Source organism: Apis florea, unplaced genomic scaffold (genome assembly GCF_048593485.1).
Source record: "Apis florea isolate Af1SG1 unplaced genomic scaffold, ASM4859348v1 contig_3587_pilon, whole genome shotgun sequence".
NCBI classification, from domain to species: domain Eukaryota; kingdom Metazoa; phylum Arthropoda; class Insecta; order Hymenoptera; family Apidae; genus Apis; species Apis florea.
This window is the reverse complement of record NW_028256789.1, coordinates 4,017,942-4,034,166: the sequence shown is the minus strand read 5'-3', so window position 1 is coordinate 4,034,166 and position 16,225 is coordinate 4,017,942. Positions and strand designations below refer to the sequence as shown.

Below are 16,225 nucleotides of genomic sequence, written 5' to 3'. Positions count from 1 at the left end.
AAATTCTTGGAAATGACGTCAATTTCTCGAAATCTCTACGATTCTTGGAACCGACGTCAAATTGTTGAGCGTACGAAAATATTTGCCAATTTTGCGATTTTGTATTAGGAGAATATAACTTGATAGGAGGTCGTTCGAGAAATTTTTCCAAGAATTTTAGCAGTTCTTAGAAATGACATTAAATTCTTAGAATTATCGAAATTTTTGTGCGAACGAAAATTTTTGCCAATTTTTCGATTTTGTATTAGATGTATATAATTTGATAGGAGGTTGTTCGAAAAATTTTTCTAGGAATTTTAGCAGTTCTTGGAAGTGACGTCAAATTCTTAGAATTCTCGTAACTTTTGATATTTTTAACCAATTTCGTATAAATTTAAAATTTTGGACTTGTGAGTTAAAATTTGTGATTTTTTTAAAAATTGGTTTGGTTATTTACAGTTTAGATGTTTAAGTTTTTATAGGAATTTTCCAAAATTTTCGAATATTTGTAAAATACTTACCTTTATACTTACCTTTATATACTTACCTTATTTTAGAGATGATTTTTTAGCAACAAAGCGTTTTTTAGACATTTTACTTAAATCTAATTATAGAATATAATATACTTACCTTTTTTTTATACTTACTTTTTATATACTCGTGTTTTAAACATGATTTTTTAGCATAGAATAAAAATTTTGGCCAAAAATTCGATTTTGTATTAGAAGAATATAACTTGATAGGAAGTTGAGAATTTCAACATTTCTTGAAAATGATGTTATAAAATTCGAAAATTTAAAAAATTTTGGGATTGGAAAAATAAATAAAAACTACGGTTTGTTCGCAAAAATTGATGTCTTTATTTATATTTTCATTATTTACATTTCTTATATTTATATTTACATTTTCATTTACAAAAATTTTTGGAAGTTTTTAAAGAGTATTCGTAAAATATTTACTTCTGCTTATCTTCTCTTACATATACTTCTCCCATTTTAAAGATGTTTTTTCTGCAACAAAAAATTTTTTATATACATTTTATTAAAATCCAATTATAGAATATATCTTTTAAGATTATTCTATAATCTTAAAAGTAAAATATTTACTTTTGCTTGCTTTCTCCCAAACACATATCTCATTACTACTAAAATCTAATTATAGAATATATCTTATCTGTGGTTTAAACACTTTTCAAAAGATATAAGATATAAAGAGATAATATATAAGATATACATATATATGTATGCAATATGAAAATAAAAATAATATATATAGAATAAAAATATGAATATACATAGAAAATATATTTTTAACTTGGTTTTGTTCTGTTTCTATAAACTAAAAAACAAAAAATGTCCCTAGATAGAAAATGTACTAAATACTAAGTATGAACTCGGCACTCTATGAATGAAAGATTACTGATTTAATATAGAAACAGCTGATTCGAATCTGTGTGTCAAAAGATTCCAAGAGGTTATGTGCATTATTTATTTTTCATATGTCTGAATTTGAATGACTTAAAAATTGTAAAATAATCAGTATTGAACAAAAATATGCGTTGCCGATACAGAAATTTCCAAGGAAATGAAGTCTTCTGGCGAGTTGTATTATATTGCATACATTTTAAACTTTGTTTTTGTATTAGATCGTACCACCTGTGAATTGTTGTTACAAAATTTCTGTTAGTAATTAACAATGGCAGATACTGAAAAAATGTTTGTTTGCTCTTCGTTTGGATGCAATATGGTAATATATGAATTTATTTTTTCTAAAACTGAGATTTTTTTTTTAATATTTATTATTTATTAATATGAGATTCCAATTTTTGATTATATATATATATACAATCTAAATGGTTTTATTTATTGTGACAGAATTTTACAGATGAGGATCAGTTATTGGTTCACAAGAAAAAACATGACATGATATTAAATCTTGGAAATAGTTCTAAGAATAATGGTTTTGTTGGTAAATATTAATTTTAATTGAAATAATTTTAACAATTTAATTATATTCCAAAACAAAGATAAAGAACTAAAAAATATTTATATACATTATATGTAGCAGATCAAACACCTACGCCAACACGTTTTATCAGAAATTGTGAAGAGGTTGGATTATTTCAAGATTTACAAAATGTAAATCCTTTTGAAGAAACTTTTAGAAGAGCAGTAGAATCAGGAAATACTGGTACTCTTACGGTACCAGAGGTAAATAATATAATTAAAATACATATAAATATCTATCTAATATAATTGATCTAAATACTTTTTTAGGCTGGACTTACAGATGATACATTGCACACACCTCATATATTTCCCCATATCGCAGATGTATTGTCTAGTAACAATCAAATGTTATCTGAAAACTCTGTGCCAGAATGTAACAGTATTTCAATTGAAAAAAGCACAGAAGGAAAAGCTACCATTGATAGTGAAGTTTGTACTCCTGTGAAACTTACCGAAACGGAAGAGGAAAACTTATTAAAAGAAAAATTTGAATCAAGCGTTGAACGAAACGTAACATTAACAGAGAATATTATCAATCAAGTTACGCATGCACCAATAATACCGAAAGTTTTACAAGAACAATCAAGTTCGCAATTGTAAGTAAAAAGTATAGAATTATTTATTTATTATTTTTTAATTAAAAATTAACTAAAGCAAAGTAAAGAATAAAAATTAAATTTTTATAAAGGTCATTTAATGGTGAGGAGGTTCAATTATTGCTAAAAACAGCCGATGGAAAATTAATGCAATTATCGGCGATTCCACTTTGTGATTCTATTGACACGACAAACGTACAGTCTTTGAAGCAACAAACAGTTGTTATAAAAACAGAACCTCTTCTGCAATGTAATACAAGATTACAGCTCAAAAAATCTGCTATTTCTACATTGTCTCTAGCAAAAATGGTATTTTATTGTATGATTTAGTATATATTTAAATAAATTTTTTTAATTTTAAAGATTAATGTTTCTTGTATAATTATATAGAAATTAAAACAAACTTTAACAAAAGCTACCGGTTCGCAAAATCAAAAACCCAATGGTAATCTTCGGAAAGATGAATTAAATAATGCGAAAAGAGAAAATAGAAGTAAAACGATAGAGGATCAATTGAAAAAAAAAGAAATTCTAGAACGTAATCGTGCTAGCTCCATGAGAGCAAGAGCAAAAAGGAAAGCGTGGATACAACAACTTGAAAGAACGGTCACTAATGTAAACGAAACTAACGTAGCACTCCAGATGGAAATAAAGGTTTTACGAACGGAGGTTGCTAAATTAAAAACGCTTCTATTGGCTCATAAAGATTGTCCAGTTACAAAAGCAATGCAAAAAGGTATATATATATATATATATATAAATATAATTGCTCAAATTTTATTATCCATTTATGTATTTTTTACAGGAAATGGTATAATACTCGGCCCAAAAATAATATCTGTAAATTCAGACGCTATAACTAGCCCAATTCCAGTGACATCAACAGTGAAAAGATCTACTTTTTCTTCCACGGAAGTGCCTATTATGCCAAAGAAAAAATTATCTTTGGCACCATCAAAAAATCCAATAATTTTTCCAAAAGTAGATTGCAATACAAATCTATCAATTCCTAATGCCACGTTAATTAAAACGGTGCCTACTCTGAAGATTATGAGTGTCGGTCAACTCTTAACAGAGAAGGAAGAAACAAAGCCAATTTTTATTATGCAAAATCCAATAAAAAAAATAGAAAATTCCACTAGACAAATAATTCAAATAAATCCTAATTATGAGATTGATCAAAACGCATCAAAGAATAACGAAACGTGAATGTGATAAAAGACAAACATTGTACAATAATCGTTAAATGATTATAATTTCATTGATATTTTGGTAAGGAAATGATATAGAATTAGAAATATAAGTCGGTATGTGTATAATGTAGATATCAAAGTATTGCGCGTTATTAACTTAAATTAAATAAACTTTGCAATGTTGAACGATATTGAATTTCTGAATTGCTTTTGTAAGTTGAAGTCTTGCTCGAGTTAGGAATGACAGTGCAAGAAAGATCAGAAGGAGAAGGGAAGAATATACAGAGAATTTTGGCTATAATTTAATAGTATATGGGGAATTTTCTATTTTCATAATATGGTAATGTGATACTCCATATCCATGTGTATAAATCTAGGAAAAGGAATCTTGTATTTTTAATTTATTATAATAAATTCAATATTTTCTTGCAATGCGTTTACATTCTTTATTATCTGGTCTTGTAATTTTATAAAGATAACAACATGTACTTATTATTATATATTCTTCTTCCTCTTTATCATATATATTATAAATATAAATATATTACAAATTTATTATGTCAATATAAAATTATACAATCATATAAGTTATAAAATTATAAACTCTTCTCATATATCAAATCGTACAGTTTTTCCTCCGTATCGGATGTTAGAAGTCTCACGATGATTCTGTGACCCTCGGGCCCTTATCAGTTCTCCGTCCAGTCGTCTAACAATTCTACACCGGACAGGAGAATGATAAGGGGCTTTGGGCACGAAACGCCTCGAAACTCGAGGCTACCAAAAACTCCTTTTATTCGATAATATCCATCATGTCCAATCTGTACACGATTCCTGTAGATCTTCGTAGAAAAAAGGATACTATTTTGCTGATCTTTCGAAGGGTATTGATTTCCCTCTTATTACATCGACTGTACCCTGTTTCCCTTTTTCTTCGTTATCAACTCCCCCCTCCCCCTCCCCTCGAATGAACGAGTGGTATTGATAGAAAGAAGTAATTGATCTTCTTTTTCTATCTTGAATGGTTTCTATCCATTTTATCGCGTAATTTTATCTAATCGCTGGAAAAATTTATGTTTATCCTTCGATTACATAAAATGTGCCGAGTTAGCTCGCGACCGATCTCATATTTTGTGAGCGAGTTTATATGTCTTTCTTATGGTGGGATATTACAACGGTCAAAGAAAGATAGCGAAACCACGCTGAAAAAGGCCTGTTACTTTTTCGACAAACAAGATTTCCGTCCCTTGAGTCACACCAGTGACTCACACGCCCAGAACACAACGAGCCAAGTGAGATGTAACTGAATTATCGGTTACTCGGTAAATACCAACGGTTTTCCTATAACGATAAGCCGGTTCGACAGAAGAGACGAAAACATTCTTATTTCAACTTATCATTCATGAGAAAAAAGAATTCCCCTATTTCATCTGGATATGCATAGAAACACAAGCCGAGGGAGATACCAAGAGATATAATTATAAATCAAAAGAAAAGAGGATCGATTTTATGTAATATATATCGATATTGTTGTATTAAAAGAAATGAAGAAAAAGACTCGAATTGAATCATTGCCATATTTATTATAAATTGTTTGTAGAAAACGATATGAATTATTATATTATAAAATACAAGCAAACAAATAATTCGATCGTAAGATAAAATGACACTAATGTTTGTTTGGTGCAATGATTCAAACGAGTATCAAGCGTTACTCGTGATTCCAACGAGGCATATCATTCTTAGAACCCTTAATGCTTCCATGTTTCCAAGTTGAGGACAGAAATAGATCATATCGCCCCTCGCGAATACCCGACTTTTACGGCCCTGAATCAAACTCGTATGGCTATTATACAACAAACGCAATCTTCTAACCTTGGTCCAGACAGAGCAGTTTCTTTTCGATGCCCGCAGGAAATCGTGAATTGTGATCGTACATTCTGCGAACAATTTATGCTTTTAATTCTCGATAGATATTAGAAACGTGGTCTTGATAAATTTTAAAACCTCGACGAATAACCTTTCGAAACATTTCATTTTTTATACAAATAATAAGTCTGACTTCTTTTGTGTGTGTGTATGTGTGTGTGTGTGTGTGTGTGAGAGAGAGAGAGAGAGAAAAACAAACTAATAAAATCATTTTCGAAAGTATAAACTATTTCACGAAACGTTCGCCTAGCACGACATGTGAAATTATATCCAAATATGAACGACGATGAAGAACTAAAAAATAGAAAAGTATATCAGTCTTCTTCTTCTAAATATTAGAATAATGTTACTTGGGCATTTCCGAGAAACACCGGCGGTAAAGAGATTATCCTTTATGGGGTTTCCAGCGATCAACGGCCCATGAGTTAATTAATATCGATCTCATTGACATCAATTTATCGTAGTAGCAGTAAATTCAGAAATCAGTAGTCAGACGACCGCGAACGCGACCCACTTATCTACTTCGCTAAATTTCAATTTTCTCCTTGATTTTAACGACGTTATCTAAATATCTAAATATAAATGTTTAAATATTATCATATCTTGTTTTAAAGTAAAAAAAAAATCTGTTGAAAAAGATACTTTATGTATGTCTTTTTTCTAAAACTGATTCTAAAAGATTACCATTATCGAAAATAAATGTTTCTAACTATACAAAATTATCTCTCGAAGTTCAACAATTCAATAGCCATACATACATGCGTTATTTTTCTTAAAAAAGTAAAAAATAATTATATATATTTTCTTTTAAACTCCTTAACAAATCCTGCTCTAACGAGGTTAATCTGAAATACAAGGTTCTGGCAGTCAAATACTGCTTTCCTAGATAAGCACGCGTTATCTGTTAATCCACGCAATATACGTATATATAGCTTCTAAAACTGCTTTGATATTTTAATCGCGTACAATCACTTATACGTACAAAAAAATAATATATAACAATTCTCCGTATTAAATCGTTAAATAATTTTCCATCGGTATTGTGAAACTATTATCGAATCTATAATGTAGCGTCGATGGAAATAAATGTGTTCTAGACAAAGTAACAACGATTCAAGATGTCACAGAATTCTTTCGTAAAGTTCCAGAAAAACACGTGTCAGGCCACGTGTTTTCTAATTTGTAAATTTTACAAGAAGAATTTATTTCTAAATTTCAAGAGAAATTATTTTTGAAGATCAAAACACGATCGAACGTAACACGGCAAGCAGTAATACGATATACGATATTTATATTATATTACTTTCTTTTTCGGAACGAAACCTCATAAAAATTCACGCACTGTCGATTTTTCCTTTGTTCCATGCCGCGGAATTCTTCTATTTCCGAAAACAAAGTATCACGAAAAAACATTAGAAGCGAAGAAAAGAAATTTTAAAATCGTCGTCAATTTTTCAACGAGATAATTAATCATTTTCGATATATTCGTGATGTAAATAAGAAGAACGTGTAAACGACAATGAAACAATGGACCGAGAAAGCATTATTATCCTTAACCAAGAAAAAAAATAAAAGCTATGAAACATTCTTCTTTTCGAAAGAATTTTAGTAACACGTATACGTCAGATAATGAAACCATGTACTAATGAGATAATGATAATGGATGGTGCGCGATTATACGAGGATATCGGCGAAATGAAATGAACGGCGTGCAGGGAGACAACCTCGTGATTTTACGCCCCTGGTCCGAGACAATATGTGGTCCGATAGCCTTGAGACATAAGTCTGCTTCTTTTTATTTTTACATCTGACCCGAGACAACGACATTCTTTCGCGGTAAAATCGGTTCTCTTTTCCCTCGCGATCGTGCTTCTCCCGAAGCCCGCCACCGCGATACGCGAATGCCCGATAAACGCTCTAACGAAAAAACGACTACCTCGTTCACTGGCTCACGCGCTACTGACACTACCACATCACTCGGTAGAGATCTCATTTTCTCGACTGATCAACGAACAAATGGAACCGCCACGCGACTACAACACTTCGAAGGATACCGAATAAGTTTCTAACCTCCTATCCCATGCAGACTGGTCTTTGACCGGTCACATGGCGCGAACCGGAGAGCGACCGATCGATCTGCGTCCAAAATACCCCGTCGTTCTCTGCTGCTCTCCCTCTAGCTTCCCTTCCTCTCACTCTGTCTGTCGCTCGGCTGCTGGCTCGTGTCTTCGTCGCGTTTCTCCTCATCGCCGAAAATCTCTCTACGCGTATTTCCTCCACGTTTCCACCGAAAATCTGGTTAAACGAAAATGCACACGGCAAATAGCACGATGCGCGTAGTATGTATCTAGTTCGAGAATAAGCCGCACCGCGAGGAAACACAGGCGGCGAGTATCTTTTTTTCTCCTATTCCGACTGTAACGCGTGCAAGAGAGAGAGAACTCGAACGCAGCACAGAGAGAGCCAATCGTCGAGGACCCACGTAGTCGGATGCTGATGTAACGGAACCGGGGATTGGTCGCCGCTTACTCTCGTCGCAATGCTCGTGAATCATCGAAAGATATCGATACCAACGACGAGCACGCGTCACGAAATGTGTCTCGCGCACTACTGAGCCATTCCACGATCGGATTCGGACTTTTCGGGCCGGTCACTCTTCGCCAAGGCGGCGAGAGGGGAAAGAAGCGAAGGCGGTTGCCTCGCTTCAGCTCCCGTTCCTCGTCTCTGTCAGGCACACGCGTGGCGCCATCTTTGAATTTCCCTCTCTTTCTCGCTTCTCCCCTTCTCTGTTGCGCTGTACAACGCTCTCTTCTCCCCGCGCCCCGATCGCGCTCATCTCTTTTGCGCGCGCTTGCACAGACGCTTCGGAAGGCAACCCTGTACTCGAGCCACTCTCTTGGATTTTGATTTTTGATTTTCCCATGGAATCTTCTGAATTTTCATCGGAGGAAAGGAGATGCTCGACGAGACAAGAATTTCAGAGAGAAGTGGATTCTGCGGCGAATGGCACGTGCTTTGTACGTCGTGTGGAGCAAAGAGGAATCCCATTGATTCTTCCTCGGCGTGAGAATCTAAAAGATTTACATCTATGAAATAAATTTCACGCGACGCGTATATGTTACGATTTTAAAGTTAAAGTTGGGAGGGGAAAAAAAAAAAGATTTTCTTTCGGGAGAAGGAGGAGGAGGAGGAGGAGGAGGAGGATGAGGAAATCGCGCCAAAGAGGGCAAAAGAAAAAAATAAGAAAGAATAAGCTTTTCACTCGAATTTACCGGCTATCGTTTCGCGTAAGATACTGTGACTATCCCACTCGCGGTTTTAATTACGTATTTAGACCGAACTTTTCCCTCTTTCCCGATGATGTCCTTTCGAGCTAATTAAAAACCGCCTCGAGTGTCTCTCTTAATTCTGATGGAAGCTCGCCAGAAGTTTGCTTTTCATCTTGGAGATCGCGTTCCTGGCAATAAAGGGGTTGCCACGACTACTTAAGCGCACAATTGATGGTAAAAATCGCAGCCAAATATCCGAATACGGATGCAAATACAGCCGCCAGGCGCAAGAGGCGGCGGAAAGGAGTGGAGAGAAAGGGGGGACGGAGATAGGGGTTTGACTTTTTTCTCTCTCTCTTCTTTTTTTTTTTTTTTCCTTTAAATGACCCAGTGAAACGGATTCAAGGATCTTGGACAAATTAGTGGATAAATTAGAAATCGTTGATGGTGCAGGGGGATGATAAAAAAAGAAAAAAAAAAAAGGAGGTAACCGAGTCCAAGTGGCTAAGTACAGTGAAAAGCTAACCGAGAGGGTGGAAAGCAGATACTAACACTGGCCCGTGGAACGAAGTGACTCGATATCGGGGAGTGTCTCGGCGTTAGCCCCGAATTAATTCGTTGGGGCGGCTGGGGGATTCTCCATTACCAGCGTGGAACGAGCAGCAGTAAAGTGTTCCGCCTTAAAAAAAAAAAAAAAAAAAAAAAGAATACCTTCACCTCCGTCTCGAGGAATTGCTCCATCCTCTCTCTCTCTCTTTCCCTCCATCTTCATCCCTCCTTGCTCCTCTTCCTCGTTCCACCCGCAGCAAAACGAATTGTCTGAAAAAATTTGAAAGAATAGCCTGCGCGTCTAAACGAGCATTAAACGGTCCGCACAGTCCGTTTCCACGATATTCACGCGCCACTCGACGACGACAATTTGCGAGCTGTCGAAGGCTGGAGTGGGCGGGAGTATGGCCAAAAATATCCCGCGACGTTCAACTCGATCCCTCCTACAATTAATCGTTTCACGATTTACCAGCGGAGAGAAAGAGAGAAAGAGAGAGAGAGAAAGATTTAAATTACTTTTGTCGTGGGTTGTTCTTCGGCCAAGCTTCCGACCTCCGAGCTGTGCATTACATTCGACTCACGCGATAAAGCGCAGAAGCCCCAATGAAACTGGACCAAGTGAAAAGGAAATAAGATTCAATTAAACGAGACAGTTAATTGGACAATCTTCTTCCCCTATTTACGGGGGAAACCTTGCGGCTGGCTCGAGGCTGGCTCGTTCGACATTTGCAACTGGTTAATACACTGGTAATTACAACTGTCGCAATTACCACCACGTAGTCTCCCCATCGATTGCCTCCTATTTGGAAAATCCAGAGGTTCGTCCAAGGCTTCCTCGAATGATCGATCCGATCGAGAAGTATCCCATAATGGGATACTAGGAAGTTTCTTGCCTTCTGAAAAATAGCCGATATACTCTGGAAATATTTTTTTCTTTTTTTTCCCCCGATATTGACTATGGTCGCTGGTCGTTTCCTTCCTGATCCGTTCCTTTTACGGCGATGTAAGCAGCGGCACATGATTCAGACCAAGGACCCGTATTTAAGAAGGAAATAACGTTGTCCACACGTGTCGCACAAAGGCCGATCTCCAAGTGCCTAGGCTACCTCGTCTACCTCGTCGCGGCCACTGCGAACCATAGCTGGCCTGACGTTCCATAAGTGTCGGACTAATTATATTCCATGGCCGGTGACCTTCGCTCGTGCCAGCTGTTTTCTAGATCTGTAAACGCACGAGAAAAACGACACTGGTTAATACCTTGTGTGTCGGATTTTGTCCGCGTGAAAATTCTGTCGACGTTTCTTTCTTTTCTCTTTCTTTGTTTTTTTTTTTCTTTTTGAAATTCGAACGAAAGAAGAAAAAAAAGAAGAGAAGAGAAAAGGAAGGACAAAAAAAAAAGAATTGAAAAAAGACAAGATCGATCGAGAGAAGCAGAAGAATATTCGATAATAAATAATAAGCATTCTTCTTTCAGAATGAATGGAACACAGTGGGATATGGAATACGGCGAATCGAAAGTATACATACGATTCAGATCGACACGGGTCTGTTGTCTGTCGCGTTTCGAGATAATGTTTGGAAACACGATTTGAAACCGCGCGCGACTGACTGATGCGATTGAAAATTTGCAAGAGCGAATATGCGGTGAATATTCGTGTCGCAGGGGACAGAGAAGAATAGTGGCGGAAGAGGGAAGAGGAGGGACAAGAGGAGGCCGCATTGAAACATTGTGGAGGAGATAAGGCCGGAATTTTCAGTGCGGATAATGTAAAAAACTCGGGCTACTCGGTGTTCTCGTTGTAATAATCACGAATGGGAAGAGAAAGCTTTTAATCTTCCGCGTATAGGTTTCGAAAGACGGGAGGGAGAAAAAGTGGAAAAGAGAGGGAGATCTATGACCGGGCGAGATTGGTGTGAAGGGAGCAACGAGGGGTTGGAAAACCAAAAAAAGAAGGAAAGAGGGAAAGAAAGAGAGAAAGAAAGAGAGAGAGAGAGAGAAAAGAACGGAGAACAAACAATCGTTAACCGTATTTACATAATGTTTCAACGGATCGTGAATATCGCGCGGCAGTATGACCGTGTTGCACCCTGCTCATTTTAATTAACCTATTCTGCTTTTCAGCCACCAGCTGGAAATGTAATTATTTAACTTTCGGCGCATCTTCCATTCGCTTTCCCCCGCTGAATAATTAAACCAACTTTTTTCTCGACGCGCGTTTAGCGTACGCGCCGCTCTCTGTTTGCACCCTAGATTTCCACTCTTTCTCCCCTCGTTTTACCCCGACGAAATTCGCCAAAACCAATAGGAAATCCGAGCCGCGAAACGTACGCCAATTATTCCGACAATTATTCCACGTTGATCCGCGATAAATAGGCTTGTATCTCGTCGTGATGAAATACAAGTCGAGATGCAACTTTCCGAAAGTTTCCAACTTTTCCAACCAAGAATTTCTTTTCGGGCCGAAAAGGGCCGAACCGTTAAGAACGTGGAGGAAAATCGTCGTTCAAAATAAAAAAAAAAAAAAAGTAAAGTTAAAACACTGCCGAAAAGGGAAAAAGGATCGAGGACGGATTCATTATCTCTTCAGGGTGTGGTGAGTTTCGAGAGTTGGAGCAGGAAGGTCAAGGTTAAAGCTTTGAGCACCATATGCACACGCTATGGGTACAATTTCACCCTGCCGCGTGTTTCTTTCTCACTTTGTCCGCTTCCCCCCACTCTGCTCTCTTCTCTTTCCCCATTCTTACTCCTGTTTCCGCCTGTCATCTTCCCCCTTTTTTTTTTCCTTTTCTTCATTTTTTTTTTCTTACTTTTTCGTCCTCTCATTCTCTTTCTCGAGGGAAGGATGGGATCTATCGAAGCAGATAGGTGGTTCGTATATCCCTTGTTGTTCAACCGGACCGGAGCTTCTTCTCCTTTTATTCGTCGTTTTCTATTTACGGTGTACGCTATGGTCAATCTCCTCGGGGACGTTGGAATGACAAGGCTACTTGGCCGGTATACCTCGTGTAATCTTTTTTTATTCTAGCCCTCGTGCTAGTTTCGAGGATGGATGGGGAGGAAGAGGAATGACTGTAAAATGGCGAAGCAACTTCGGCAGGGAAAATTAATTTAACGCGCATCGGGAAAAGAAAAAACGGCTTCCTCTTTATCTTTGGCGAAATTACTTCTTTTACCGATCGATCGCAAATTTCGAACAAGATAGAACAGCTTCTGCGGAGAGAAAAGACTTGCCTTGGAAAGATGACGACCACGACGACGACGACGACGATTCGATCACCTCTTCGAACTTTCTGAATTTCCAAGATCAACAGATTCCCAAGGGGCGTGCAAATTTTCCTGGTAATGACGCGAAGATTCGGTCCCGCGATACACCCACGCACCGAGGAGATCACGCCACGAGAACCGAGGAGAATAACGTCGATTTCCCAGGTCACTGTTCCTTAATGAGGCGGTCGATTAATGTCGAGAGGCGGGGAAATTCGATTAAAAAAAAAACGAAAAGAAAAGAAAGAAAAATGCAAATCTTGTGCCCTCGGGAGCCGTCGTAATAAGAAGAAATAGGGGCGACGCTCTCAAAGAGAGCGAAGAATTCGAAACACAGTTTCATCTTCGGATGCGTCTATAATCAGCCGCGTTACGTGAATTTCGGCGGGTTATTTATAGACAGACCCAGTCACCCTGAGGATAATTTTATGGGAGTGTTCGAGGATAATTTTATAGAGGCATTGCCACTTCAACCGGCTGTGAACAGAGGTCGTCACAGGTGTTATTTTTGAACGAGCTTCTCTAAATCCCACCGTACAATATCTCACCCCCGGTGTTCATTACCGCGGCCCGCATTACGCCGCATTTTCAATTGTTCCGTGCCGGTACAACCACCTAATCGACAAGCATAAATCTTGCATCTCGATTATGCGGACCCCTTCCCCGCTAATCGAAACGCCCGATCTATCTTGCTTCGAGACTAACCAACTTATTTACGACATGACGCACCGGTGCACGAGAGATTTAACATCCAACAGTTATGCAGATGCTGGATGTTAATTCGGAAAAATATTCCACGTGAGGAGAGACGATCGAAAAAGAAAAAAAAAAAAACAAGAGAAAAGAACGAGAAGAGTGAGAAATATTTTTTCCGGAAGAGTGTGCAACACGCCCTTTTCAAAGGCATCCACTTCAACTACTAGCCACGCCACCTTCGACACCGATAAATTGAAATTATTGGCGCGGCTCGCCGCAGCACATTACTGGCTCGTTAGCAAGATATCGCTCGGTCCACCCACTTTCCGCCTCGTTCTCACGACTTTTTTTTTTCTTCTCCCATTTCCAACAGGCTCTCCGTTCTTTTTTTTTTTTTTTTCAACCACTGTCAGAAATGGGAAAGAGAGAAAGAGAGAGAGAAGGGAATCAGCGGATCGAGAAATTATGATTCATTAAGGGTTAGATTCGGGACACGTTCGATGGTGTGTAATTTGCGATAGAGGCGCATTTTCGTTGAAACGAGAGAGCGAAAGAGAGAGAGAGAGAGAGAGAGACACTCGTCGGTTAATTATTTGGTGGACTTTGAAATTCCTATTGAGGGATCGGGCTTTTTATCAGCCTCGTGGAGGAGAACGATAAAGGCCTCCCTTTCTCGTGATTAATTTACAGATTATATTCAGAGATCGAATGATCGAATAGAGATCGATGTCAAAACGGAATACACGATATATATATATGTGTGTGTGTGTAAGAAATTTTTCGAACAGCGTTGAATGAAAACGCATTACTCCTCGTTATCGCTTGCTTCGCCGCTATCTCGATCGAACTTATCAAACCGCGGAAACGTGGCATTGTATTTATCACCTAGCTAACAGTCAGATAACGAGGAAAAAAAAAAAAAAAAAAAAAAAAAAAAGAACAACTCGAATCTATTATACATTATTATTATTATTTTACTACACATTGTTTCACGGTCTTCAAAATCGAACTTGTTAACTTCCCTTTTCCCTCTTCTCCCCTCCCTCTCCCCTTCCTCCCTCCCCCCTTCTACCGACGATTTATTATCGCGAGGTATTAATTGTCCATTTATTTGACAAACGTGTTCGATGATTTTGATTGGAGCAAGAGGACACGCAATTGGTACCAAATTTGAGCGATTCGTTCGTTTCGTTCGATGGGTAAATGTTGATTAATACGTCGATCGATGCTTCTTTCCAATTAAATGTAACATCCATTATAACGAGTTGACAATTTCCTCCGTGTCGTCGATTATTTTCGACAGGTCGATAGGATATTTCGCTGTTTATCGACAATGATCGCGTTACACGCGGCCCGGATGATTCGCGTTAATCATTTCGTTTACCCGTTATTCGCGATTCTCTGTTCTTTTTTTTTTTTTTTTTTTTTTTGCATAATCAACGCCCCCGAATAATCGTGTTTTTATTAACCGATCAGCTCATCGGTAAAAATTTCGTCGCACGATTTAAAATGAAGGGAGGGGGGGGGAGGGGAGGGGAGGAGAGGAAATCTCTATAACCTATTCGGATTGAATTTGAGAAATGTTGTTTCTCGCTCTCTCGCTCTCTCTGTCTCTCCTCTAGAAAAAGGCACGCGTCCTCAAAGGTTTGTTTCATTGCAACGGGTGGCGGGCAAGTCCCAGCGGGTGTGTGCACAAAATGCAGACTCGTTCCATTTACGTATTCTCAAAGACCAGGCGAGCTTTTACACGGTTCACCTTGAGCCTCTGCTCGAGAAACATTCGAATTTAATTTCACCGGTCACCTTTTAACTATTTTCTCATCTTGAAATGTAAATTATTTCCTCATAATTCCTTCCCCTTTTGCGCGAAGATGGCGCCAAGATCTGAATATTGAAAAAAAAAAGAAGAGAAAAAATTTCAATTCGAGCGTAAAAAATTTAAAAGCTATCTCGTCAAATCAAATTTCCAATGCCGACATAACGGTAGACGGCCACCGATCGATCGTTGTATTTTCGTCCGTCTCAATTTGTCCCATGAATCGAACGTGTTTCGTCAGAAAGGAGTGCGGACCTGCGAGCTGTGGAATGGCGGATAAATCGATTTCTTCCGGAGCTGGTAGCCCGTGTTGTCGTGTCTCCGCCACCAGCGGACCGTGTGCCATCCATTCCCGCTCTGTTTTTTCTCACTCTCTCTCGTCGAGACGAAATAACGCTCGAGGCGGCTCTTCTTCGGTCGTCGAAACAACGTGGTGCACGAGGTAAAACACTCGTTGTCGCGACACCGTGCTTCGTAATTAGCATAATTCTCGAGGAAATACGAAAATTCGCCGAGACACGGGTCTCGTCTAGGCCGTGAACGTTCGCGAGCACAACTCGCGAGAGCGAAGAATCGTTGCCAGGTTTGCACGCAGTCAGGGCACCACCACCACCATCACCACCACCACCACCACTACCACCACCACCACCGGCTTCAAGGCCCTTCAAAGTTCATCTGCCGACTCGAAAACTCCGCTTCTCAACACAGCCAGATGAAATTTCTCTCCTTGCTTCCTCCCTTTTCGAGAATCCTTTCGACGGTTACAGGGGAGCGGAGGGCACGGCTCTCTCTTTTTCATCGCGAAGTATCGTCGCTTTTCATAATTAAGCATAACCTTGTTGCTCGCCCTCGTAATCAAAGGATTCCTCCGTTCTCCGCGATCCTCCTCCCGTGTCTCCTTTTCCTAAGAATCGTGATTCCTAA

General features: G+C 38.3%; 1 protein-coding gene and 2 long non-coding RNA genes across 4 annotated transcripts in view; 1 reads left to right on the top strand and 2 right to left on the bottom strand.

Annotated features, from left to right (window-relative positions):
* Window positions 1-815: 815 nt before the first annotated feature.
* LOC147656591 (uncharacterized) overlaps window positions 816-16,225 on the bottom strand; it is a 62,352-nt gene continuing 46,942 nt past the window's right edge. The window contains exon 4 of the long non-coding RNA XR_015294216.1: window positions 816-989. This is a non-coding gene — a long non-coding RNA (uncharacterized LOC147656591). The remainder of the gene's footprint in view (window positions 990-16,225) is intronic.
* Atf-2 (Activating transcription factor-2) lies at window positions 1,336-4,209 on the top strand. Of its 2 annotated transcripts, none has more exons than XM_003698918.4 (7): window positions 1,336-1,725; window positions 1,854-1,947; window positions 2,044-2,189; window positions 2,256-2,584; window positions 2,677-2,893; window positions 2,975-3,320; window positions 3,390-4,209. In XM_003698918.4, the coding sequence occupies exons 1-7, from the start codon at window positions 1,675-1,677 to the stop codon at window positions 3,791-3,793; spliced, it is 1,587 nt and encodes a 528-aa protein (XP_003698966.2). In that variant the 5' UTR covers window positions 1,336-1,674; the 3' UTR covers window positions 3,794-4,209. The 2 variants fall into 2 exon arrangements, with proteins under 2 accessions (XP_003698966.2, XP_031776002.2); XM_031920142.2 differs by having other exon boundaries at window positions 1,393-1,725; window positions 2,047-2,189.
* Window positions 9,529-10,471, bottom strand: LOC116415388 (uncharacterized). Its single transcript, XR_004226007.2, has 2 exons — window positions 10,041-10,471; window positions 9,529-9,967 (listed from the first exon to the last, which is right to left on the bottom strand). It is a non-coding gene; the product is annotated as an uncharacterized LOC116415388 (long non-coding RNA).

Bases quoted from the DNA above. Each gene is read 5' to 3' on its own strand.
- Atf-2 (XM_003698918.4), top strand. From the start codon at position 1,675: ATGGCAGATACTGAAAAAATGTTTGTTTGCTCTTCGTTTGGATGCAAT. The intron at 1,726-1,853 runs GTAATATATGAA...TTATTGTGACAG, and splicing joins CTTCGTTTGGATGCAATATG to AATTTTACAGATGAGGATCA. The intron at 3,321-3,389 runs GTATATATATAT...TATTTTTTACAG, and splicing joins TACAAAAGCAATGCAAAAAG to GAAATGGTATAATACTCGGC.